Raw genomic sequence first — 26387 nt, forward strand, 5'->3', positions numbered from 1 at the left:
GTCGCAGATTCTTGAGTCTTTTCTATGTCCATTAAAGTGTATTTATTATGTCCGGACTTGTAATGCAGAATCAAACAATTTCTATGTCTAAATTTAAGCGGCGCCGGAGGTGTAGTGGTAAGCGTGAATACCTCTCACCCCAGCAGGCCTGGGTTCAATCCCAGTCGGCGCCGCTGGGGTGTTCTGAGGCATAACATCTCTGATCACGCCTTCCTTCGGAAGTTCGGGAAGTAAAGCCGTTGGTCCCCGGTTCATGAGTTCATGGGTCGATAGGTAGGGTCCAGGTGTGGGAGCTGCCTCCCTGGCATCGGTAGCATTGGTGCTCAGTAAGGAAAACAAATCATGGAAAAAAATGTCAAAATATTTGAAATTAAAAATGTTTTCTATCTTTCAAGAGCATTTATTTTTCTATGACTCTGAACTTACCTTACATTCCATATCAGGCCTTCAAAATATCTAACATTATTCCAGGCAGCACAATTTTCTAAATTAGTTTGTCTTAGATGACGTGACCGGACCGAGGTTTCCAGCCTCGGCCACGGCAACACGAATTATGCGAGTGCGGCTGCTGTTTCTGCTGCTGAGGTTTCTGTTGCTGCTGTTTCTGCTGCTGCTGGTGATCCGTCACCTCCAAAATTCGTTACAAGACTGACTTCAAAGAGTTTTTTTTTTTTTTTTTTTAAAGTTAAATGATCTTTATTTCTTGTGTTTGTGTGGTTTACATGTATGAATTTTTCAAGTGACACAGATGCGTCTTTTCAACTTTAGTACAGTGAGATTTTAATTATTATTTACAGTTTCTAGTCCTATCAGGCCTATTTTAAAGTATGACCACCTTGGTGGGATTGGTTTGATTTGAATTGGAAAAAGGAGTCTACTTATAACTACTATTTACAACTACAACTAACCTACAACTACTATATACACCTAACCTACTATCTACAAATTGCTTATCAAAGCATGTTCTGATAAATTACATTTTTGTGCAAATTTAGTTTTAATTTCGTTAATTTTGGAATCTATTTTGGCAATGCCTGCCTCTTCATGTAAATTTGTTATTCTAGTGTCGAAAGGACGATCAAGAACCATCCTCAGCACTCTATTCTGTGCGACCTGAATTTTATTCCTGTAAGTCTGTGCACATGATTCCCACACCGGAGCTGCGTAGAGGACCGCAGGTGCTATGATTTGTTTGTAGACGGCCAGTTTGTTCACCCTTGAGAGGCGGGATCTGCGGCAAATCAGCGGATACAGACATCTAGTCAAGGCAGAACACTTGATAACGGTTTTCTCCACATGCGAGCGGAATAGGAACTTTTCGTCAAACAACATCCCGAGATAGGTTACTTCGGCGGACCACTCAACCCTTGTGCCATCCATGATTACAGTACAAGATGGAGCCGGTTTCAGTTTGGGCGATTGCCGATGAAGGAACATGATCGCTTGTGTTTTGGAGGCATTGATTTTTATTTTCCACGTGGTGGCATAATCAGCAAAGGCGTTAAGGCATCGTTAAAGTTTGTTCGTTATTTCGCGAGGCATCCTTCCTTTGACGGCTATTGCGGTATCATCTGCGAACAGGAAGAACACGCAACCGTCTCCAAGGGGAGGAATGTCGGAAGTATAAATGCTGTAAAGCAAGGGGCCCAGCAGACTGCCTTGCGGCACTCCTGCTGGGATGGAAAACGTGTCGGAAAGACAACCATTCAACGATACCTTAAACGACCTTTGCTGAAGGTAGTTACGGGTGATTTTAACCAGATGTAATGGGAAGTTGAAGTTACAAAGCTTGTACACAAGTCCGTCATGCCAAACATTGTCAAACGGCTTTTCAACGTCTAACAAAGCCATGGCTGTGGACTTGGATACAGCTTTGTTACTTCGAATGTTATTCATCACCCGTACTAGCTGATGATTGGTGGAGTGCCCCTTTCTGAATCCAAACTGTTCCGGAAGGAGAATGTTATTTTCCTCGACAAACTTGAGCAAACGATTGAGAATGAGTTTCTCGAACAATTTGCTCAGCGCTGAAAGGAGGCTGATTGGTCTGTAGCTTGAAGGCAATGTTGGATCCTTACCGGGTTTGCGGATTGGTATGATTTTTGCTACTTTCCAGATGCTTGGAAAGTAGTGCAGTTCCAAACATCTGTGGAAGATAGCGGTTAGGAGAGACTGCACTTTCATGCTGAGTCTCTTCAAGATCAAGTTGAATATACCGTCAAACCCGGGGGCCTTCATGTTCTTGGTGCATTTCAGCGCTGAGCAAATTTGTTGTACTGTAATCATATCCGCTGGAGGCACGACATAAGGGGAGGCATCTAGGTTTTGAACGCATTGCGCAACCTGATCTTCGAGCGGACTTTGGATATTCGAGCCAAGCAAATGCGATGAAGCGACATTCTCGCCGATCGCATTTGCTTTCTCCTGTGGGGTGATTAAAAGCCGATCGTCATCATTTTCGACTTTGAGAGGTGGAATGGGTTTGGGATGAGTTTTCAGGACCTTGGCTACCTTCCAGAATGGTCTGGAGCGGTCGTCCAGATTCTGGACAACACGCCCGAAACTTTCATTTCGGAGTGAGTCCATTCTGGAAGCAATCTGTCTGTTCAGATCAGCCATTTCACGTTTTTTGCCCAGATCTCCAGTCCTCTGAAACTGGCGTCTACGAACATTTCTCAGGCGAATCAAAAGTTGGGTGTGGGAATCAATGGCAATAAACTTACCCCTCACAGGAACTCGTCGGACGCACGCCTCGTCAGCCACGGTTATGGCTTGGTGGAGTCCCTCCAACGCTCGGTCGATGTCCTCCACGGTGTCAAGCGGCGGGTTGTCGATGATGTGCCTGTCTACCACGTGTCCAAACTGGGCCCAGTTAACGCGATGGTAGTCCTTGCGCAGGCTTGAAGCAGGAGCCACGTTGCAGCCCAGTTCAGCCACCACCGGTTGGTGGTCGGAGCTGAGTTCGTTCAAGGCTACCGGCTTGGACAAGCCGATATTTGTCAGGAACAGGTCTAGCGTCGATGGGTTGCCCGCCGGTGAGATGAATGTTGGTTCATCCGAAAACCAAACGGAGTACAGCCCTTGCTGTGAGTGGTCGAACAGGAGACGACCGTTCTGGTTCTGCTGGTAGTTCCGCCAGGCCTCATGGCGAGCATTCAGATCTCCTCCAACTACGAAGCGGGAACCGGTACGGGTGATGGTGGACAGGTCCTCTTGAATTTAGCCGCTAGTCCACTTCTAGATTTTGTCTAGCTTCTGCATTCATGTTCCATCAGATGTCACTGCTGTTGTTGGCGGTGACATCTATCGGAAACTAGACATAATCTGTTTTCCTATAATTGTTCACAGAGGACACTGCAGTGCAAAACATGTCTGGTACCTCTATATATGCATTTAGATTATTCTTCGAAGTCCCTTCTTTTTCACACATTCTGCATACAAAAAAGCTCACCGCTCACAGAATTTCCCGCCGCATTTTATGTATGGAGCGGGCATAAAGTATCTTTTGCGCAGCATATGTCAAAAAGGAGGGACTTCAAATGTTAAAGCAAATGCATATATAGAGGTACCAGACATGTTTTGTAGTGTCAGGTACTCTATTTTGTAATATGTGAAAGGGAAATCACAAATCGAGTGTCAACAAAATACTGTTGAGAGATTGAGGTCGTGAGAGCAAATTTTCTCTCTCAAATTTGAATTTTTTGGCTCTCTAGGAGCTGGTAGTAAATCAGGTAAAACTTTATGGAGAAAAATCATTTTTATTTAATTGTAGCTTGTTTAACAATAATTTCCGGGAAAAAAAAACTGAACTACAAAGTCTCTGATTCATTTCTTTAGGTTGTCGTTCACTTTGTTTGACCTGAATACGCACCGAAAGCGAATTATTCTCACTTCTCTCAATTTCTTTATGGGGATTTTTATCACTTCCTACCAGCGGAACAGCGCCATCTCTGTGGAAAATGGTCGAACAAAATGAAAATCAACTTAGAAGGTAGGCAGTATGTAAAGAGGCGTTTGTTTAAAAAAAAATCGAGGTAGAAAAATGAGTGCAGAGTGAGAAAATGGGGGTTAGAATGACACCATACTTTTGCTTATTCAGCCTTAAAATGTAATGTTGCCAAAATAGAACGGTTTATATTTTCATTTTTTTTATGATTTGATATTGATTGTTCAATCCATAAATCGTCTATAATAGAGATTTTTTTTACTTTCTCTCTAACTCTGGCCATTTCAGAGATTTCTTAGTTACCCCCAGGGGAGAGGACAATATTAAAATGGAGCTTAAATCTGTCGAAAGATACACACTTTAGTTAATTATTCTTGAAAAATGGATCATTGGTTACAAATATTTGCTTCTTTTTCAGTTTTTGCTAAACGATACATGAAGGCCATTTTCTTCCCCTGAAAGTTTTTTTTTTTTTTATTTTCCATAGGATTTTTTTTTTTGACATCGCTTGGAAGTTTCTCCTGTTTTTCCCGAAAACTTCTTTCAACTACCATTGAAAATTTCCATCTAAAAATTTCCTTTCCAATTGCTCCCATATTTTTTTCTGTTTTCCTCTGGAAACATTGTTCGTCTACATTTGAATGATTTTTAACTTCCCTCGACTAAATCTTCCGGTTTATCTTAGTTTCTTTCCCTCGAAGTTTTATTATTATTATTATTATTATTATTATTTGGAACCATTTCCTCCCTGAAGCTTCTTTCAGCAATTCTTCTAACTATCCAAAATCCATTCCGGCTTACGATGGATGATTCTTCCGAATTTCTACTGAAGTGTCCTTTAAACTATATCTGGAGGTTTCTATTAGCTTCCAGGAATCTTCCACTGGAATTTTCGTTTGAGTGCTCTGAGAAGTAGTTATCGACTTCTTCTGAAAGTATCTCCAGACATGCATGAAGGTTTATCTCATCTTATACTGGAAGATTCTTCCGAGGTTCTTCTGGCTTCCCCTGTAATTGACTTCCGACTTCCCGAGAATTTGCACCGACTTTTTTCGAAAGTCTCTTTCCACTTCCCTCGTAAGATTCTTAAAACTTCTTCTTGGGCAGTTCTTCAAATCTTGTGTCTTTCGACTGTTTCCGGAAGTTAGTCCAGATTTCCCTTGGAATTTTTTTTTAACTTTCCCCGAAAGCTTCTTCCGGCTGCCTTCAAAATAACATTTGCTTTCTGCTAGAATTACCTCCTGTCTTTCTTCCACAGTTTTTTTTTCATATTCCCGTGAAACTTCCTTTCAAATTAAAATTATGTCCTCTTCCTATATACTACCAAATTTATCAAATTTCCATTGAGTATAAATTAAATTGTTTCAAAAATTTATATTTAGCATGTACTTTGTGAAATAATTGTTATTTATCCGGAAAACGAATAGGATTTTCGAGAATTAGGAAACGTTACCTTTTGTGTGTTTTTTCAGGAATAGTTTCTCGCGATAACCCGGGTAGAAAACACTAATTGAAAGCTAAGCTGATGGTTCACTGCCACTCTGGTTATACTTCATTCATTGTGGACATGTTTCGAATATACCCATGGTAATAGTAATTGATGAATAAATGCAAAATATTGCTCTATGACATCAATATCACATGCATTACATAGATTACATTTCGGTTAACCTAATTTCGTTTAAGTGTTGATATTCGGATTTTAATTGTGCAGTTCTATGTGGGTGTAGCATTTTTATACGCCTTGCGATAGTTTATTAATAATCCTTGAGATATATTCAGTCGTCAGTACACATTTGTTAATCATTACACACATTCATATATCCTTGTGGTAGATGAGGACATCCTTGAAAAGCATGTTCTTTGTGTACCAGTAAGAGTAATTGATCTCACGATCGAAGGGGAATCCCATCGGGAGATCATCAATGTAACGAAGGCCAGTACCAACTCCACATGAAATTGACTTATCGAAGAATGAAACTTGTTGCACATCCTTGGTTACGTAGGGAGTGATGATGAAGTAGAACTGCATTTTCATACCGCTAATCCAACCCTTTGGCAGAATCAAGCGATCTGGGAATCCACAGTGAGCCTCAGACATGTCCAGTGGGAACTTTTCGCTTCCGGTATAAGCAGTCATGATTTTCTTATACAAGTCAGTGTACAGAGTACGATCCTTCACGCTCCAGAAGAAGTCACGCGAGTTACGAACGATGGTATTCTTTCCTACCAGCAAGTCAACCAGGTACTGATCGATTTCGACGAAGAATTTTTTGTAGTATTCCAAATCCATCAGCTTATCGAACTTCGGTCCCAGGAATACACGGATCACGCCCTTTCCGGTGAACTCGGACATAACATCCAGCGTGTAGGTGAATGGTTTGTGGTTCAATCGAATGGTACGGCCTAACACAGTAAAGTCCCAGTACTTGTCGACGTTGGTCAGTGGAATAATGTTGGAAATATCGGCATCAAAGTATTCAAAATAGGTCATCAGTTTGTCGATCACAACGTCCTTGATGATTACACCCTTGAAGGTGAGTTCATCGAATGTGTAGTATGGCAAGTAGCTCTTGAACAGATAGTAGAAGTCTAGCAAGCGATTCCACAGAGAGTAGAAAATTGGATCACGCAGAGTGGTCTCAAAGTGCATTAGGGATGATGGCCATGTTTTGAAAAACATTGTATCAAAGTTATTACCGCTTAGGAGAAGCTTAGAGAAAATTTCAATGTAGCCAAAGCTTTCATCATTTACACTGTCAACGTTAGCATTGAGAATGTTTCCAATATAGTCGATGTTTTTCCAGTCGCGCAAGTCAATCTTCGTTCCATCTTTCAGATATAGATATCCTTGATCAATAATCTTCCTGATTCTCATTTCCCAGTCCTTAATAAAGTCCAGCTTGATATAATCTTCGTCCTTAATCATGTAGTTGAAATCACGGCTCTTGAATGGCACTCCGTTCCAGTAGCTCAACAGCGAGAAGTATCCAAGTTTAAGTGGGAAGCTCCAGGTCAGTCCCTTGATCGGATACATGAAGTTCGAGAAACGTTCCAAATTGTAACGCGCCAACAGTTGCTGGTGCATGTACAGGTACAGTTCTCCACGGCGATCCTTTAACAATCCGAACTTGTCAGTTCCGAAGAAGAATGGATAGTCCATCATGAAGTAATAGTAGTAAGAATTCAAACCGATGTCGTTATAGTAGTAGCTCAGGTCGAAATCATCGAAAAGTTTCGTTTCCAGCGGGTATGTTAGGGTAAAGTTGGAGTATACTACGTTGTATTTTCCGCTACCGTAGAATCCGAACTTGGGATCGTACATTTTGCGATAGCTAGCAGTGCGGATAATATCGGTATTGAAGAAATAGTACGGGTAGATTTCGTAAATGGCTGGAAGAACGATTCCCTTCAAGTCAGTACGATGGAGCACAGTTAGCGTAATGGCATAGATGAACATTCCTTCGTTAATGTTCTCACGTGCCCATAGAACGTTCTTGTAGTAGGTATCCCAATCCAACGAGTTGTACAGGAAGGTGAACAACAGGTAAGTCTGCTTCAGATAGTACTTGTTGTAGATCGTGAAAATTTCACCCTTCTCCAAGAATCCAAGTTTAAATAGATCAAAGAACTCCACCACTTGATCGTAGTTCTGTGAGATGAGAAAAATTAAGTTTAAAAAATGAAAATTGGAACATTGACAAAAAATGAGCATACCGTATACTTGGTCTCGTCACCAATCCATGTTTTGGTGTAGGGCAAATATTCTTCATACTGCAGTGGGAGATGGATGTTCCTCAAGATCTCGAAGAAAAACTTTTGCTTCAGAAGGAAGTCCTTATCCGCTGTTGTAGTTCACAAATATTAAATTATCAGTTTATAGATGTACAGTAAATAAAGGCACTTGAATATCGCTTACCAAATGTGAGATCGGTTTTCACGTTGGTTTTGTACTCCGATCCACTGACCACGACGGCCAGGGATACAGCGATTGTTGCCACGATCCACTTCATCCTGTGTTTCACTTTCCTGCGGGAAGGCGGTAATGATTTGCCACAGAAGCCACTGCAGCTTTTATAGGCAAACGGCGCGTGCCAAAATGCTGATAATGATTATTGAATGTTTTCGCATTGACGGGCTGAGTTCAATGTTTGATAACTCGCTGCTCTATACTTTCTATAGCAAATTATAGATAGAATTGTTTTGGGAATTTTACATGTTAATATTCTTATACCGTAAACGGGAGTGAAATAGCTTTTTTTTTCAAAAACAAAATCTATTGGTTGAATATTGTTTTAATTGATCCGGACATTTATTTTTTTTATTAAATATTTCGTTCACTTTGCAACATAATAATCATGTGTAATGATTCTGAAAGGTACAACAATATATTAGGCAGTGATAATCAACTTTTTTAAATATCAGGATGTATGGACTGAGAGTTGAAAACTGCGATGGTCCCGGAGCGATTGTGATGATAGGCGGGTTCAATTGTGGCAACCACAAGTTTATTGAACTGGTTTCTTCAAAGTCACGGAATAAAATCTCTTCTGGTCTAGTATCGAAGTTCAAAGCAACTTAACGTAGCTTTGGAGCCATACCGACTCTGCACGAAATGAAGCTCGTGTGACTATCATCATAATATTCATGTGATTTTGTGGAGGGATTTGCAGCTATGTGATCACAGAAAAGCTATGTGATTTGGATTTCATCCATTAGATATGTGATAAATTTTCTGAGTGTATGTAAATAATTAGTGCATTTAGGAGGAACGCCGTTTGGCATAAAGGGCGAACACGAAATTATTGCGACACATTCAACAGGGCATAACTTTTTTACCATTGGGTAAAAATCAACCAAATTTTGCACACTTTCTCATTGATGTGTATTGTGTACATGCTGTCAAACTCGAAATCGTGTTTTTCGATTCAACGAAAATGGAGGTGAACCAACGCGAGTTGAGAGAACAAATTCTTTCCAAACACCTGACCTGTCGCACCGGCAGTTGGGAAAAATGTTGAACATTCACCATTCAACCGTCTCCAGAGTGTTGAAGCGGTTCCAGGAGTGGTTGACGTTGGACCACGGCAAAGGAGCTGGAAGAAAACCGGAACCGGAGAACAAAAAGACGGAGGGAAAGGTGAAGCGGATGATTAAAGCAAATCCCAACGTCTCAAGCCGTGATTTGGTTAAAAAGATCGGCATGTCGCAGAGCTACGTCCAGAATGCAAAGAAGAGAGCTGGACTACATACATACAAGGTACAGAACTTCCCAAACCGCGATGAGCGGCAACAATCGACGGCTAAAACTCGGGCACGGAAGCTCTACGAGAAGATGCTGACAAAATATGGCTGCTGTGTGATGGACGACGAAACGTATATAAAAGCCGATTTTAAGCAAATTCCGGGGTTGGAGTTTTTCACCGGCAAGAGCAAGTTCGATGTGGACGACAAATTTAGGAAGAAGAAAATGTCGAAGTTCGCCACCAAATATCTCATTTGGCAGGCCATCTGCTCTTGCGGACTGAGGAGTGAGCCTTTCGTGACAAAGGGCACAGTAAATGGCGAGATCTACAAATCTGAGTGCCTCGAGAAGCGCCTTTTGCCGTTCTTGCAGCAGCCAGTGCTGTAAATTTTCATATCATTCGATTGAAGATGAACCAATACAACCATTCAATCAATTCTGTGTAAACGAATTCTCACATGACCATAATTTGAAGAGCCCCTTTCTCATTCGAAGCTCATTGTCACTGTCAATTGAGTCACTCAATATCATTTGATATACGACAGTAGAGTATGGAAGGAATACAGTAAAATGGTCCCGAACAGACAAGTCGACCCGATGTCGGATCAATGTAAGGCTAATTTAAGGTCGATGTCGACCCAATGTCGTGTTGTTGTCGGGTCAATTTTGGGTTTATGTCGGGTCAATGTCGGGTCAACATCGGGTTGGGGTTTGATAGAAGTCAGGTTGGTGTCGGCTTGAAATAGCTTTTTCGCCGATATGTCGACCAGAGCTCCGTTTGTGTGTAGGTTACACTCAATTGAATGATATATAGCGTTTCTCAAATGAGAATGATCCATGCCTTCGTCAAATGACTAAGCAACTGATATCACCCATTCGGAGGAGGTCTCCTTTGATAGCGAATAGCTACTTTTCTCATTTTCATCAAAAATGTTCAAATGATTTTGAGAATTTACAGCACTGGCAGCAGCACGACGAAGCTCCGCTATTTTGGCCGGATTTGGCATCATGCCACTATTCTAAAAGTCTCCTGGAGTGGTATGAGGCCAATTCTGTCCATTTTGTTCCAAAGGACATGAATCCGCCAAACTGTCCGGAGCTGCGCCCGATGGAGCAGTACTGGGCAATAATGAAGCGGGAACTTCGGAAGAGCAAGAAGACAGTCAAAGACGAGAAGGACATGTTAAGAAAATGAAAAAAAAACTGAGAAACTGGTACCGGATGACACTGTAAAGACTTTGATGGAGGGCATCAAGCGAAAATGCGTTCAATTTTACACTCAAGGCTCCATCGATTAACTTTTCTTTTGATTTTTGAAGTAAATATATGTATAAAACTACCCTAAAATTTTGGTTTGATTCTAAACATTATAAGAAAATTGGCATGACATTTTCGGTGTCGCAATAATTTCGTGTTCGCCCTTTACACGTTAACCAGAAAATATCCAATAATGCCTATAAAAGTCTCGATATTGATTACAAAGTAAGCACTTTCGACGGAGAATTGGACACCCATGTATGAGTATTTGTCACTTACAAATGAATACTTAGGGGAAATGGCTCTAATGTTGGCCTATGGTTCTAAGATTGGGCCGATCGCTAAAAATCTGCTATTTATCAATTGTATCTAGATTAACGCGTCATTGGGACGGTACTAATGGATATGTTTGCTCACTATTTATAATTTAGTCGATTGCTGAATTTATGTATGGGCCCAAATTAGGGGCCGACATTACATCCATTTCCCCTACTTCTTATGTTTGTGGTTTTAATTACTCATAAATGGGTAAAATTTTACTCATTTAATAGGTAGTCTCAGTTTCCCTCGAAAATGTTTACTTTATAGTCATTACTGTATATTTTGCGCTTACCATGTGAAGCAGTCCGGCAGAAAATACCATGTCATAATGGTTGTTTGGCATAATAGTCATTTGACATAATGGACGTTTGACATAACTAGCAAAATCTCTTCGAGATGCAAGAATAACGCACATCCACTGCACTGGCGTACTTTCAATATAAATGTTCCCTTCTTCCAATTATGAGTTGTTCTTTGGGACCGTTCAATAATTAATAAAGCAGGGAAGGGTTTGGTAAAAATGTTCTTACGTTTGCTTACATGGGGTCTAAGAAATATTGTACGTAAACATGCAAGTAGACCATTAAAAGGTTCGATGAAAAATCTTACAAAGGGGGTAGGAGAGTGGTTTCTTAAGTATTACTAAGTATAAGGGGGAGGGGGTTAGAAATTCCCAAAAAGACGCTTACGTAACTATTGAATGCCCCCTTTAGAGTTTGATTGTTGCAGAAAATACTTGCACTTTCTCTATGTTCCTAATATTTCGCGCAACCAATGAAAGGAAAGTTCAATATTTCTAATTTGATAGGGTGCATGTCCCTGACCTGCACTGAGGCAAAGTGACTGGAACCGAACCATGGACGTTGAGATTATGGGGTATACACTGGAGCAAATAAACATAAGAATTTCATAAGGCTCGAGTTATGAACGACATATATGAATTTCATAAGCGTGACTTATGAATGATTTTCGTCTAACATGATGTAGCTCTTATACGGCTTTAACCATGATTTTATCAAGCGTTGAAAGACGAGTGGTCAACACACGGGTCCCTTAATCTCAACGTCCATGGTTCGGTTCTAGTCTGCTCCGATTTATTATTTTTTGTCAACATTATTTTTCATAAGGCAAATCAATGAAATTCATATTGATTTTTTGTGGCTAAAATTCATAAGTGTTTCTTATGGAATTCTTACGTTTTTTTGCCATGGTTGACTTCTTCCATTTAGTTTTTCACAACCTTATTGTATTGTCATATTATTTCATTTGACAATGTACGCCATTAACAAATTAGATTTTTGCAGAGATATCAACAAATTAAAATGCCGAGGTAATCGGCTGTTGGAGATTTTACCGAGCTAGATTGAGTGTGTAGGCCTAATGTTACATCCCGTTACACCATGATGGAATTATATAATATAAGAGCTCACCTTGAAAGGTGTTTTAAGACATGACTGTTGGAAAAGAGCACTCCAATCCGGAAAGGATTTTTCTCTTTATTCTTTCATATTTTATTTTCTAGATAGCTTCTTGCCAGCACCATGGTAGATCCGGTTATTAAATATTGACGGCCAATATTGATTATTGTGCTAACGTAATCGATATAAGCTTCCAATGCTTGTTGCGGTTGAAGGGATGTGGATAAGGTCAAGTTTAACAGGAGCGGTGCCTTCAAATTTTGCAATACAGCCGAAAGAACAATTAATTTATCTGCCGTTTTGAGTGCTTCTATTACTCACACTAACGTCACATAATTTTACTATAAGCACTACTGTTGAGCATTTCCAGGCCAAATGCAACAGTAGAAGCAAATTTCGGACTTCACCTTCTAAGGTGTCCATGATACTTTGTATATTTTTTATTTATTTATTTATTTATTCGTCGTCAATCAAATGTAGACCAGTTTAAATTACAAAAAAAAAAACACTTAACATCTGTTTGAATTTTCAATCTCTGACTAACCTCGAAAAGAAACGTTTTTCAAGAGCATTTTTGTTCATTGTCAAATCAATTGTTTCATAATGTTCATTATAACAAGATATCATTCTCTTTAAAGGTGCGTTTCTGGCATAGTTTGTTCTTTGGTTGTTAATATAAAACATATTTCTGTTTCTTAAGGAACGAGTGGGAGCATAAAAATTTAGATTTTCTAAAATCTCTGTGACATTTACTCTTTGTGCTGCAACATCGTTTATAAAAGCTATCATTGCAAACTGCATTCGCTTTTCAAGTGCATCCAAATTGATCAACATACATCGAGACTCATAAGATGGTAAGGGTAAAATCGTCCATCCTAACTTCCTTAGAGCAAATACTGTTTTTGAACTGATTCAATGCGGTTTATATGAGTATCTTGATATGGAGCCCAGACTATACTACAGTATTCAAGGAGGAGCCTAACATATGTAACGTATAATGTTTTGATTGTGTATGGATCATTGAAATGAAAGCTAAACCTTTTAATAAACCCTAGCATGTTGCTTGCCTTGTAGATAATGTTATTATAATGTTCAACAAAGCTTAATTTTGAATCTAGTACAACACCTAAATCTCTTTCTTGAACTTGATTGCACCTTTCAACTCTGTTTTGTCCTATTGTTACATGTTCTTGCCTAAGAATTTTCTTTCTTGTAAATTAAATGGAATTACATTTCTTCACATTAAGCTTTAAAAAACTGTTTGTGCACCAAGTGTAAAAGTTATCAATTTCTTGTTGAAATACTACAAGATCAGACGTTTCACGAATTTCCAGCAAAAGTTTCATGTCGACATTCAGAATATTCAATATGTGCTCTACATTATTAACAAGTAGAATAAACAGTAATGGTCCAAGATGGGAACCTTGTGGCACACAAGATATTATATTGACTACCGACGACAAATCTCCTTCTAATCTTACTCTCCTACTGGTCAAGTATGTCTGAATCCACTTTAATAAATGTTGACTAAAACCTAACTTAGATAATTTCAATAGCAAAAGAGGGATATCAACTCTATCAAATGCTTTACTGAAGTCAGTATACAGTGCCTCAACATAATGTCCCTTATCCATTGCGTTAATAGCAAATTTTACAATTTGAATTTTTCGCTATGAGATCGTCAGTTTGATTCCTGTCTCGGTTGTTTCGTCTTTTCTAATCAAAATGATGTCGGAAACAAAATTATCGGATAATTGAACGTATCCCCAGAAAAAAACAAAATATGTAAGGTATTTCTATGTTATTTTGGTAAAAATATCAAAACAACGTTTAAAATTTATTGAATAGGAAAAAAAGGTTTGTAGTTAAAATAGTTGAGCGTCACTTTTTTTTCAGACTAACTGAAATCGTTTTTTATTCCAAAACGATTTTTGTGGGAATAATTTTCGGTGCAAAAAAAAACAAAAACAAATAACTAAAAATCTGATTTTTTTTTACTTTGCTCCCATTTGAATTCCATGGTGTTAAGAAGCAAAAAAAAATCCAAAAAGGGTTAAATAACAAAAAAAACTTAAATATTTAAGGCCTGTTGGGGTGAGAGGAAATCACGCTTACCACTACACGGATAGAAATCTCCTTATACTTTTGGGAAAATTTCTATTGCAGATTATTCATAAAATGTATAAGTCAACTAGTAAGCAGACGCCTTGCAAAAAGTTAATGAAGATCATGCGTCAAATGAAATGTATAAGCGGTCACACATACCTTTTATGCATTCTTATAGGACCTATGTGGTTTGTCTTATGGATTGTATAAGGCTGATGTTTTGGCAAAAATGTTTAAGTGAAACACATGAAAAAAATAATTGATTTTCTTTTCGTGTACACCACCGGCGCCGTTAACATTTTTAATTGAAAATACACATTTTTTTCTAGGTGGCGATTTGCCTATTGCTTCTGATTTCTCCCGTGCCCGTAATTCTCTTAACTCCTCCATCCATTTCGGCTTCGACATTTCAGCCGATTTTTCTTCTCTTTGTTCTTTATTATTGATATACACCGAAAATAGTTTTCATGAAGCTTCAATTGAAAACGCACATGATTTTGATCTATTATCCAAATTAATAAAATTCATCTCCCTTAACATAACATCTATGCGATAAATTTTATATTATTTTTCAAATAACTTGTCATGTGATTTTGATCCCCCCTTGCAGTTATGTGATCACAGGAAAGTTATGTGAAATTCAAATGGATTTTTTTTCCATTGATATGTAATAAATTTTTTGAGTGGAGTCTATTATTTCGAATATGTAGAACTAATGCGCATCATTCTGATGCTTGAAAACATGTGGCTGTTGTTTCTGGGGATCACTAGCTTCCTCTCCACTGTCATTGTTACCACTAAGTTTTCCTCAAGCATCTCTACTTCTTCCTATGTTTCCTTGTCGTTGTTATCTATTGATGTACCTCTCCAGTCTTCACGTAAACATGCACGGCGCTGAGCGTGAGTTCAAATTTCAGAAGTACAAGTTCATTCAGAGCGCGTGTTCTCTCTCAGGCTCATGTTTACACACGCACATCGAACTTGAGAGAAATGAACAACACCTGGGGATGAGCGCAGCGTAAATGAACTCAGGCTTGATGTTTCGTGCTTGCGCCTGTGCTCGAACATCGAGGTTGCACTCGGAGGTTTTACGTGAATGGTTGGTTGGTGTTGGCGAGTGACTAGATGTTAACTGGGGTTTAACGTGTGTAATTTAAATAGAAATTTTGTCCGGTTTTGAGACAATCGTCAACACCAATATCTTTCTGACTGCGCGCAGTTGCCAGTAATTCCATTAATTAAATATTGCTTTTAAAAGACTTAAAGTCAGTCAAGCATTGCGCAATGTTTATAATGCAGTTCAATTTTAATTTAGCAATAAAGAAGGATTGATAAAGGAAGTGTATGCAGTATTCCGAAATAAAGGAAGGTCGGACAAAAGCTGCACACAAATTTGTAAAATGGTTGATGGGTTTTTTTCTTCTTCTATTATTGCTAAGTTATATGCTCATTTTATAGTTTCTATTTATTTAACCACATAAACAATAAAACAACAAATCGAATCTATCAATTGAAAATCAAAATAACAAATAACTACTGAACCGAATAGTCAACAGCATTTGTGAGGACATTCGCAGTCAATGTTGCTCCAGCTTGATTGTCGAGAAGCACCGCTCAACTGAAACTTGCGTAGCTAATGCGGACAATACAATCATTGATAGTGCATACAATTCTTCTTCTTTTTAGCATTCCAAGCAACCTAGTGTTCTAGATGCATTTTTATAGTTATTAATTTTGAGGTTTAGATGCCAGTCCCACTAACATTTCGAGAATTTTCCCTACTTAAAATCACATGCTGTTCTTTCCATAAAATAAACATAACGTGAATAGTGTAAAGTTAATTATAACTATGGAAACAAGTAAGCAGGTGCTGAAAACATTTAGAATAATACTAGGCTATCTGAGGCCCCTGCAGTCACTGTGTCCCAACTGGTATCGCATAAGAATGTTATATGTTTGCCTCCGTAAATCGATGTTCCTACGTACCTCGATGGTTGTATATGTCATTAAAATAAGTATATCCATTCACACAAGAAATATATAGTGAATTTCAAATACGTCTGACCAAAATACAAATACAACCTATAAAAAGCTTTCTTATATAAACAAGCATTCTTACAGAAATCACCCCCATCAAGAAATTGTGCGAACAGTACAACACAAAACTTTTTTTTTAGTTGCAATTTGCTTTGAGAATTTTTGGATGGAAATGGTTGCCATACGACGTAGTGCACGGATCACTACACTAAATATGCTTCTACTGAAATATATATTTTTTTAACTTAACAGTCTTACTTACCAACGATTATTTCTTGTGATAAAAGATTGTTTGGTTTATTTCCATTAAATTCCGTTATAGATGCTTATCTTTTGACAGATACGCGTATTTCGTCTACTACTTGGGGACTTCATCAGTGCCAAGTACTCAACACCACGAAATACGAAATACGCGTATCTGTCAAAAGATAAGCAATTATAACGGAATTTAAAGGAAATAAACCAACCCACTCAAAGCTCTTCATAAAGGGATCCCGTTAAGAGGTTCGACAAATTTAAAGGATATCTTAATAGGTAACGCTACTAAATTACCACTAAAATATTTCGCGTTCGTCACACACACCACACGTTTACTCGAAAACAAAATGTTGAAAAAGAAACCAGCGTGTGCGCTTGGGTGCAAACATTGATGTTCGAGCGCTGAAGAAAACGAAGTGCGCGCATGAACTTTAAACATACGCTCGGGCTCATGTTCATTTGGCTGGGTGCATGCGTGAGCACAGAATGAATGTTCTTGTGAGTACGAAAACCTATTCAAAACCTTTCTTCAAGTCCATTTATACACCTCGCACATCTGTTAATAATGTACATGTCAACACCCAACTCCGCAGTTAATTTCCCTCGGGTGACATGCATATGCAATTGCATAGGCAATTGCCTTTCTCATATTTTCTAGCATCCACAGTAGATCACTGTCGAGAACATACGGTGACCGATCTTATGCTTGCACATATTGAACGTAGGGATAAAAGGTCGAATGGCCTAACGAGGGACAAAAGGTCAAATAGCTCCAAAAAGGGACAAAAGGTCAAATGGACTAAAGGTCAAATAATTAGAATGGAGACAAAAGTTAGAATGAACAAATAGTCGAATGACCCACAGAGGGACAAATGGTCGAATGGATAAAAGGTCGAATTGCACAAAGAGGGAAAAACATAACACTCTGATATTTTGGGAAAATAGAAGACAACTATAAAACTAACAAGCACATTTCGGCCAAATAATAATGATTATATGGTTTACGAGACTGAGGATTAAGATCCTATATCGTTATATTTTCATGTATTCGTGTAATCTATTCATCATCCATCTTTTAATTTCTGGTTGAATCCTTCGAAGCAGTATTCGTATTGGAAGGACTTTAGGAAAAACCTGTCGTCGTTTTGTGCGAAATTATAAAAGAAAACATCGACGAGAGCTTTTTGCAATCTGAAGTAATGTTAGAAATTTTGATTTACTCACTAGGTCACTGTCACCATTACATTCAATGTAATGGTATCTTAACTTTGTCTACTATTCTTCACACTATTTTATATCTGGCCATCCGACTGGCCTAAATATACCACAATTCGACCATTTGTCTCTCTTGAATCATTCGACGATTTTTCCATGCAACTCTTTGTACCCCTTCTCATCATTCGACCTTTTGTCCGTTCAAACTATTGTCCGCCTTCTCATCAATTGACCTATTATCTCTTTCTGAATCAGTCGATCTTCTGTTCATTCGACAGTTTGTCCATTTGACCTTTTGTACCATAGATCTTTTGTCATGCGACGTTTTGTCCATTCGACCTTTTATGTTGTCCCTCTTTGAATCATCCGACCGTTTGTCTCTCTTCTCAGCATTCGGTCTTTTGTCCCTCTTATCTTCACCTTCGACGTTTTTTACCACCGTCCTTTTGTCAGTCAACGTTTTATCACAGACAAACAGACATAACACATTGAATATTTATCAATGTAAAACATCGTGGGTAAAACATTACCACCATCTGTTGAGTACACTGTGGTGGGTAGTACGCTGAACAGATGGCGGTAGTGTGTAAACGTCAAACACAAGGGAATTGACTATGCGCGCCACAGGTGACGGTACTACCATAGATGTAACTCTACTAACTACCAACTACGATACTTTTAAATTGACCGTTAAATGCTTGTTCGATGAACAACTTGCGAGAGTTATGTCTGTTTGTCTGTGGTTTTATCATTTGACCTTTTGTCTTTCTACCTCTTGTCATACAATCTTTCCTACATGAAATTTATGAAAAAGTGCTATCTCCTCAGCAATCCGGTAAGTTGTATCCAGTGCTTTCACAAAGTACAAAATCTCGCAAAAGATGGATCTCACACTCCCATTGGGAGAACTGAATTGGTTCGTATTCTTCACTTCAACACCACTTATTTTTTCTTCCAACGGCAACGACAAAAGCGACAGAACTGAAGGAAACGTACAAAGTGTTCCGAAACAATAGCTACTGTTGAATTTGCGACTGCTGCCAGTCTCAACAACAGTTGAGATCGAACAGACTAAAAGTTGTTGTCATGTATTTATGAGAGATGATATAATTTTTACCAGCTTATAAATAAATAATATTTAAAATATATTTTAGATGTCACTTTTTGCTACTTAAATTTTAAAATGTTTTATTTTTTAATCAGGATCCACGGTATCATGATGATTTTTTTTGGATAGGTCATATATTTTCCTACAACTTTGTCTCAGACATCATTTCAATTAAATATATGAGACGGTTTTATGCTAAAATTTATTTAAAAATATCGAATACACTATTTTAAAAAAAAAATCATGCGATGTAAAGAATAGTCGAGTTTCAGCCAAGGCTCGAGCCAAAGTTTTCATCATTCATTTGATTTAACAAAAATGTTTGTAGGATTTAGGACAGGTTTTATGTGTCAAACACACACTTCACAACATCTTCTTTTTTCCCTTGATTTGTTTTCCGTCGATCTTGTTTTCCGTGCTGAGCACCAATGCTACGGACGCCAGGGAGGCAGCTCCCACACCTGGACCCTACCTATCGACCCATCAACTCATGAACCGGGGACTACCGGCTTTACTTCCATGATCAGCCTGAGAACATCCCGATGGCGCCGACTGGGATTGAACCCAGGCCTGCTGGGGTGAGAGGTAATCACGCTTACTACTACACCACCGGTGCCGCTAAACAACATCTTCTTGTGTTACTTAAAATTGCAAAACATCATCATAGCATCATAACATCATGAGTTCATAATTCCGAAAAACATTTTTCATGCAAGGGAAATGGCTCTAATGTTGGCCTGTGAGATTGAGCCCACCGAAAAAATCTCATGTTCTTCATTTTTTTTCATGTAACAACGCGTCATCTGGAATGCAAATCGATATTTGCGATTGTTTGTAAAAAATTGTCAAAAAATGCTTTCCTCTATGAATGGGCACACTATAAGGGACACTAAGGCTGACATTAGGAACATTAACCCTAACAAATGAATGACGGCAACCTTGGATAAAAAATCTATGATTGTCCATAGCGAACAATTATGCAAAATTTCGTGGAAATCGGAGAAGATCATGTCTGGTCCATTCGTCAGTAGGGGTGGAAATGCTCAATTAGAGAAAAGACCAATTCAAGAGCAAATTTGCAATGCAACTCATTACCTTAAATTGTTATGGATGAGCCTGACATGAGAGGTAAAATACTGTCATGTGCATCCCTACAAATAACCACGACAATAACCATATCGTAAACAAACAAAGTCATTAACTTCAATCCGAACAAAGTTCATAGATTCAAATTACATAGAATGCAATTGCAACCATATGCGGCGATTGCGCCACAGCGTTAGAGTTATTTCATTTCCACTTTCCTCTCCCCGCGTGAGGCCTATACCGAAGTGCCAACGCAAGGTGTCATGTTGCGCAGTCGGGTAGGACCACCAAGTCACCAAAAATGCAGACCTGGCAAAGATGCATATTTTGGGTATCGGCACTCCAGTCGTCTCGTTCTTACATGTAGACTAACTAGGATAAGCAAGAACATGTAAATGCTATATAAACCAAATATTTCATAATATACGCGACAATTATCGATCAGCAGTCAAACTCTCTTCACTGCGGTCCTCACTGGTAGATACTCTGTTTAGAGTCTACCATAGTTTGGATACCGCATATCAAAGAAAGCCCTTCTCCAAAGGAAGTCTGTTCGATCGATCCATGTAGGCTCAACCTGCTACATGGCAGACCGTGACAGTGGGTCAGCTCGTTAAAATTACTGACCAAAAGTTGCGTCGCGAATAACAAAAGTCCGTTGTAAAAGTGATAGTGCGTCGCGAAAAAAGTTCGTTTCAAAAAGCAACGCGCAGCGTGAAAGTGCCAAAAACTGTGCAAAGCTAACCGTAACATTTTAGTTCAATAGTGCGTCGCGAATACAAAAGTGTAAGCCATGGGATGGTTCAGTGCGGACGAGATTATTACGTCCAATGTGAATACGCACGATACACTTCAAACGGTGGCGTTAGCAACCATTGCATTGGTAGTTCTAGCATATGGAGTGCTGAAAATTCTGAATAATCACTATCGCAATCAATCCGAACGGGTGGCATCAACAGCCGTCCGGCTGAATGCAGCAGTTGTGTAAAGAAGATGAACATAGTGAAGTTGTTAAAACAGAAGAAAAGTGAACAACTAAATTGAAAAACAAAACGTTCGTGCAGAATTAGCATGGCAGCAAAAGAGGCCATAATAACAACGTTTAAAAGACTGCAGCAGGCAAATATCACCAACGTTCCAATAATAATAGAAACTAATCACGCGTGCAAGAAAGAACTAATAAACAAACTTGAATCAACAAAAACATTAGTAATAGTAAAAAAATTCAGTAGTTCATTCTTAGTAAAAGTTTCATCAACGGTCACTAAAATTGAAGTTTTACCACGTTTTATCCATGCCAAGAAAAAGCACCTTTTGTGTGGGCAAGGAAAATGCTACCAAAAACGAATGGGCATCTATTAGTGTCGACCAGTAAAGGAATCCTCACGCACAGTGAAGCTGTTCAACAACAGATTGGAGGACAAATACTAGGCTACGTCTATTAATGAGACTTTAAAACAATCAATAAACTGAACATATAGTGTCGAAAAAGTGAAGTAAAAATGAGTGCAGAAAAATTGACCCCCACAGAAGCAAAGGAGTTCTGGGCAGAAATAATAGCCCAAGCGGAAAAAGACTATATGGTCGAAAAAATAGCACGTTGGAAACATGAAAATGGCTTGTGCAACCCAGACAAATGTTGCACTAATCCAACAATAGTGTACATGAGAAAAGTACAAAAACTACCGTATTCATAAGAACGGTCTAGTGACTTTTGACTGAGTAAAACGTAGTAAAGAAGAAAAACTTGCATCAAGCAAAACAGTGCGCGAAGTGAGGTTTAAAAACAACACTCACCGGAAGAAATAGTGTTCAATATGATCCTGAAATACAACATGAAGATGATCTCAACGAGAACAACAAGAATACGATCTCAACGAAGACAACAAAAAGATGATCTCACCAAGGACAGCACGATGATGATCTCAACCAGGACAACACGATGATGAATTAATAAAGGTATGGACCAAATCATTGACGAAAAAATCAAAGAATTGATACACGTAAAAAATAATTTTGACAAAAACCCAAATAGAACATACAAAAGGGTTACGCTAGCAAATAAATTAAATTTGGTAGAAAAAACTTACAAATTAATCGTAGATTTACAAGTCAAAAATGAAAGCTATTTAGATGGCACTAAATTAGAATTTAACATTAAATTAAGCCGACAATTATATAATGATCTGAAGGAATTGATCACATTCAAATTGAAAAATATCAAAGATAACTTCAAATTCAAAGCCGCAGTACACTGCGTTTTATTTTGTATAAAAGTATCAAAACCTGTAAAAATGGCGTCTATATTAGAAATAATAAAGGTTATTTCAACCTTAGTTCCAACATTTGATGGTACACAAAATAAATTAGCTAATGTATTGTCAGCGCTTAATGCATGCAAAGCATTAGTAAACGAAAACAATAAAGCAGTAGCCATACAGACTATTCTTTCAAAACTGGAAGGCAAAGCTCGCGCTGCAGTAACGGAAAATCCCGAAAGCATTGATGAAATAATTAATAAGCTAAAACTTAAGTGCAGTCATTCAACAGCACCAAATACTATTATTGCGAAATTGGGCGCAATTAAACAGAAAGAAAATTTCGGAAAATTTACTGAAGAAATCGAGAAACTCACGCTTGATCTTGAACGAGCGTATATAGAGGAAAATGTCCCACTAGAGACAGCCTCTAAACTTGCCACATGTACCGGCATCAAAGCACTAATAAGTGGTGTAAAAAACGAGGAAACAAAGTTATTGCTTAAAGCAGGACAGTTTGCTACCTTGTCCAAGGCAGTAGAAAAGGCGTCCGAAAACGAAGCCGAGAAACAAACCAACACTGCTAATGTTTTTTCGATTCAAAGCAGAAATTTCCAAAGAGGACGTGGTTCCTCCAATAACTATAATAATAATAACTACCAAAACAACCGTGGAAATTACCAATCCAACCGCGGAAATTTCCAAAATTACCGTGGTAATTCCCAAAATCATCGCGGAAATTTCCAAAATCACCGAGGAAATTTCCACCAAAACAGAGGAAATTTCCAAAATTTTCAAAGTAATCGCGGAAATTTCCCTCGATTCAATAACAGAGGAAGAGGGTTTTATAACAATTCGGGACCTGGAAGCCGAGGTGTTTATTACTACATCTCGGAAAACCCGCAGGTCCCCCAACCAGAAGTTGGGGGCCAACAAATCATGCCGATTGCAACTCAGCAGCAATCACCTCGACAGCAGCCTCAACAACAACAACAACAATTCCAAATAGCTTTAGCAAACATGCAACATCCAAGACAATAAAAGGTATTTTTAATATCACGACTGCGTTTTCCAATTTTGTGATTTTGAAAACTGAATCATCACACTCCGAATGTACTTTTCTCGTAGATTCAGGAGCTGAAATTTCAGTGTTGAAACCCACAAAATTGAAGCAGGCGATACACATTGACACTCAACAAATTTGTTCGATTACTGGAATACAACATCAAGCCATTGATACACTCGGAACGATCAACGTTCCTTTACATTTACCCTATGAATGCAATGTTTCACATCAATTCCACATTATACCCGAAAACTTACCAATACCCACAGACGGAATTTTAGGAAGAGATTTTCTGACTAAATTTCGTTGTGTAATTGACTATGACACATGGACTTTATCCAGCTTCATAAATTCCAAATTAATTGAAATTCCAATCCAAGATAATTTAAACGGTGATACACTGATACCACCACGTTGCGAAGTTTATAGACAAATTACCATACAAAACCCTCATCAAGACTACGTAATCACATCTAAAGAAATCCAACCTGGAGTATTCTGTGCAAACTCAATAATAAATTCAAACAATTCATTGGTCAGATTAATTAACACAACAAACCATACAGTTAAAATTCGGAAAAATTTCCATGACCTAATACAACCTCTACAAAATTACAATGTATTTCAATTCAACCAAACAAACCAAAAGAACAGACAAGAAAAATGTTTAGCGGAACTAGATTTGACAAATACACCATACTACGTAAAAGACAAATTAAAAGACTTATGTACAAAATACAACGACCTATTTGCGCTTCAAACTGACATCCTGACTTGTAACAATTTTTATAAACAAAATATACATTTAAATGACCCAAATCCAGTATATATCAAAAATTACAGAATACCAGAAGTTCATAAGACAGAAATAGACAAGCATGTGACAAAAATGCTAGACGAAAAAATAATCCAACATTCAACATCTCCTTACAATTCCCCAGTATTGCTAGTCCCCAAGAAATCCACTGACAATGACAAAAAATGGCGTCTCGTAGTAGATTTCAGACAACTAAATAAAAAAGTAATAGCAGACAAGTTCCCACTACCGCGAATTGACGATATCCTTGACCAACTAGGTCGAGCTAAATATTTTTCAACGCTCGATCTAATGTCAGGATTTCGAGTTAGAGGAAAACTCAAAACAATACACAGCTTTCTCTACGAACTCTGGTCATTACGAGTTCAACCGACTACCTTTTGGACTAAATATTTCACCCAACAGTTTTCAACGCATGATGACGATAGCCCTTAGTGGACTACCGCCAGAATGTGCATTCTTATACATCGATGATATAATTATCGTCGGATGTTCTATCAACCATCATTTAAACAATCTAGAAAAAGTTTTTCAAAATCTAAGAAAACACAACCTCAAATTAAATCCAGCCAAATGTAAATTCTTTTGTGCAGACGTCACATATTTAGGTCACCACATTTCGGCTCAAGGCATTCAACCCGATAAAACTAAATACTCAACCATACTCAATTATCCACAACCACAAAATGCAGATGACGTCAGAAGATTTGTCGCATTTTGTAATTACTATCGAAGATTTATTCCATACTTTTCAGACAAAGCAGCTCCACTTAACGCTTTACTTCATAAAAAGGCTAAATTTGACTGGTCACAAGAATGCCAACAGTCTTTCGAAACTTTGAAAAATGAACTTCTTAGCCCTAAAATACTTCAATTCCCAGATTTTAGAAAACCTTTTATTCTTAGTACAGATGCTTCAAAACTAGCTTGCGGTGCTGTACTAGAACAGGATTACGACGGCATTAGACTACCCATAGCTTATGCCAGCAAGAAATTTACGAAAGGAGAAAGTAACAAATCGACAATAGAACAAGAACTTACAGCAATACACTGGGCAATATCGCACTTTAGACCTTATCTCTATGGACGGAAATTTACAGTGAAGACAGACCACAACCCCCTTGTACATCTCTTCTCTATGAAGGATCCCTCGTCAAAATTGACTAGAATGCGACTAGATTTAGAGGAATTCAATTTCGATATCGAACACGTTAAAGGAAAAGACAATGTTGGGCCCGACGCTCTCTCCCGTGTCATTATCGATTCTGAAGTTTTTAAAAACATGTCAATTTTACCAATGCAGACAAGATCTAAAACTCGAAAAATGACACAAACCCCAGTTAACGAATCTAAAGCCACTAAGATTGATCAACTTAAAGCTTATGATTCAATTAACAATATTGATGCTTTCAATTTACAGAAAGTTATATTTGAACCAAAACTCGACCATTTAAACATTATAATCAAAAATAAAAACCTGAAAGGAATTATTGCTCAAGCGCAACTATTCCATGAAAAGGGAATTATTTACTTAGAAAAATGCATACAAACGATAAATAATATGGCCAAAACGATGTGTATAAAGAAAATTGCGATCAGTGTAATGGATCCAATATTTAATTATGTTTCCCGGGAACAGTTTAAAGAAGTATGCAATGAAATTTTAAATGACGTCATAATAATACTATACACACCAGCAAAGATAATAAAAGATACAGATGAAATAAATAATCTTATCAAAGAAAACCACGATACCCCTTCGGGAGGACACGTAGGTATTAACAAATTATTACAAAAACTAAGAAGAAATTATCATTGGTCTAATATGAAAGACAGTATAAGCAAATATGTTAAAAACTGTATTTCATGTAGACAAAATAAACACAGAATTAAGACTAAAGAAATATTCGAAAAAACTACAACACCAGCAAAACCATTTGAATTAATTTCAATGGATACCGTTGGTCCAATAACGAGATCAACGAAAGGAAATCGTTACGCATTGACAATACAATGTGACTTAACGAAGTATATTATAGCAATACCATTAGTAGATAAGCAAGCTAATACTTTAGCAAAAGCATTCGTTGAAAATTTCATTTTAATCTATGGTTGTCCTATAGCAATCAAATCAGATATGGGCACTGAGTATAAAAATGAAGTGTTCCAGCAAATATGTACTATTCTTTCAATAAACCAAAAATTTGGAACAGCTTATCATCCAGAAACCATAGGAGCTCTCGAGCGAA

General features: G+C 38.0%; 2 protein-coding genes across 5 annotated transcripts in view; both read right to left on the reverse strand.

Annotated features, from left to right (window-relative positions):
- The window catches only part of LOC135700972 (tyrosine-protein kinase receptor torso-like), a 152117-nt gene that overhangs the window by 100313 nt on the left and 25417 nt on the right, over nt 1-26387 (reverse strand). The gene's annotated exons all lie outside the window — the stretch shown is intronic.
- LOC135700977 (hexamerin-1.1-like) lies at nt 5736-7994 on the reverse strand. Its single transcript, XM_065221667.1, has 3 exons — nt 7866-7994; nt 7664-7791; nt 5736-7598 (listed from the first exon to the last, which is right to left on the reverse strand). Exons 1-3 carry the CDS (start codon nt 7957-7959, stop codon nt 5763-5765), a joined length of 2058 nt encoding a protein of 685 aa, XP_065077739.1. The 5' UTR covers nt 7960-7994; the 3' UTR covers nt 5736-5762.

This window comes from Ochlerotatus camptorhynchus, unplaced genomic scaffold (genome assembly GCF_037179485.1).
Source record: "Ochlerotatus camptorhynchus isolate MF236.1 unplaced genomic scaffold, CSIRO-AGI_Acam_v1.1 ptg000146l, whole genome shotgun sequence".
Taxonomy (NCBI): domain Eukaryota; kingdom Metazoa; phylum Arthropoda; class Insecta; order Diptera; family Culicidae; genus Ochlerotatus; species Ochlerotatus camptorhynchus.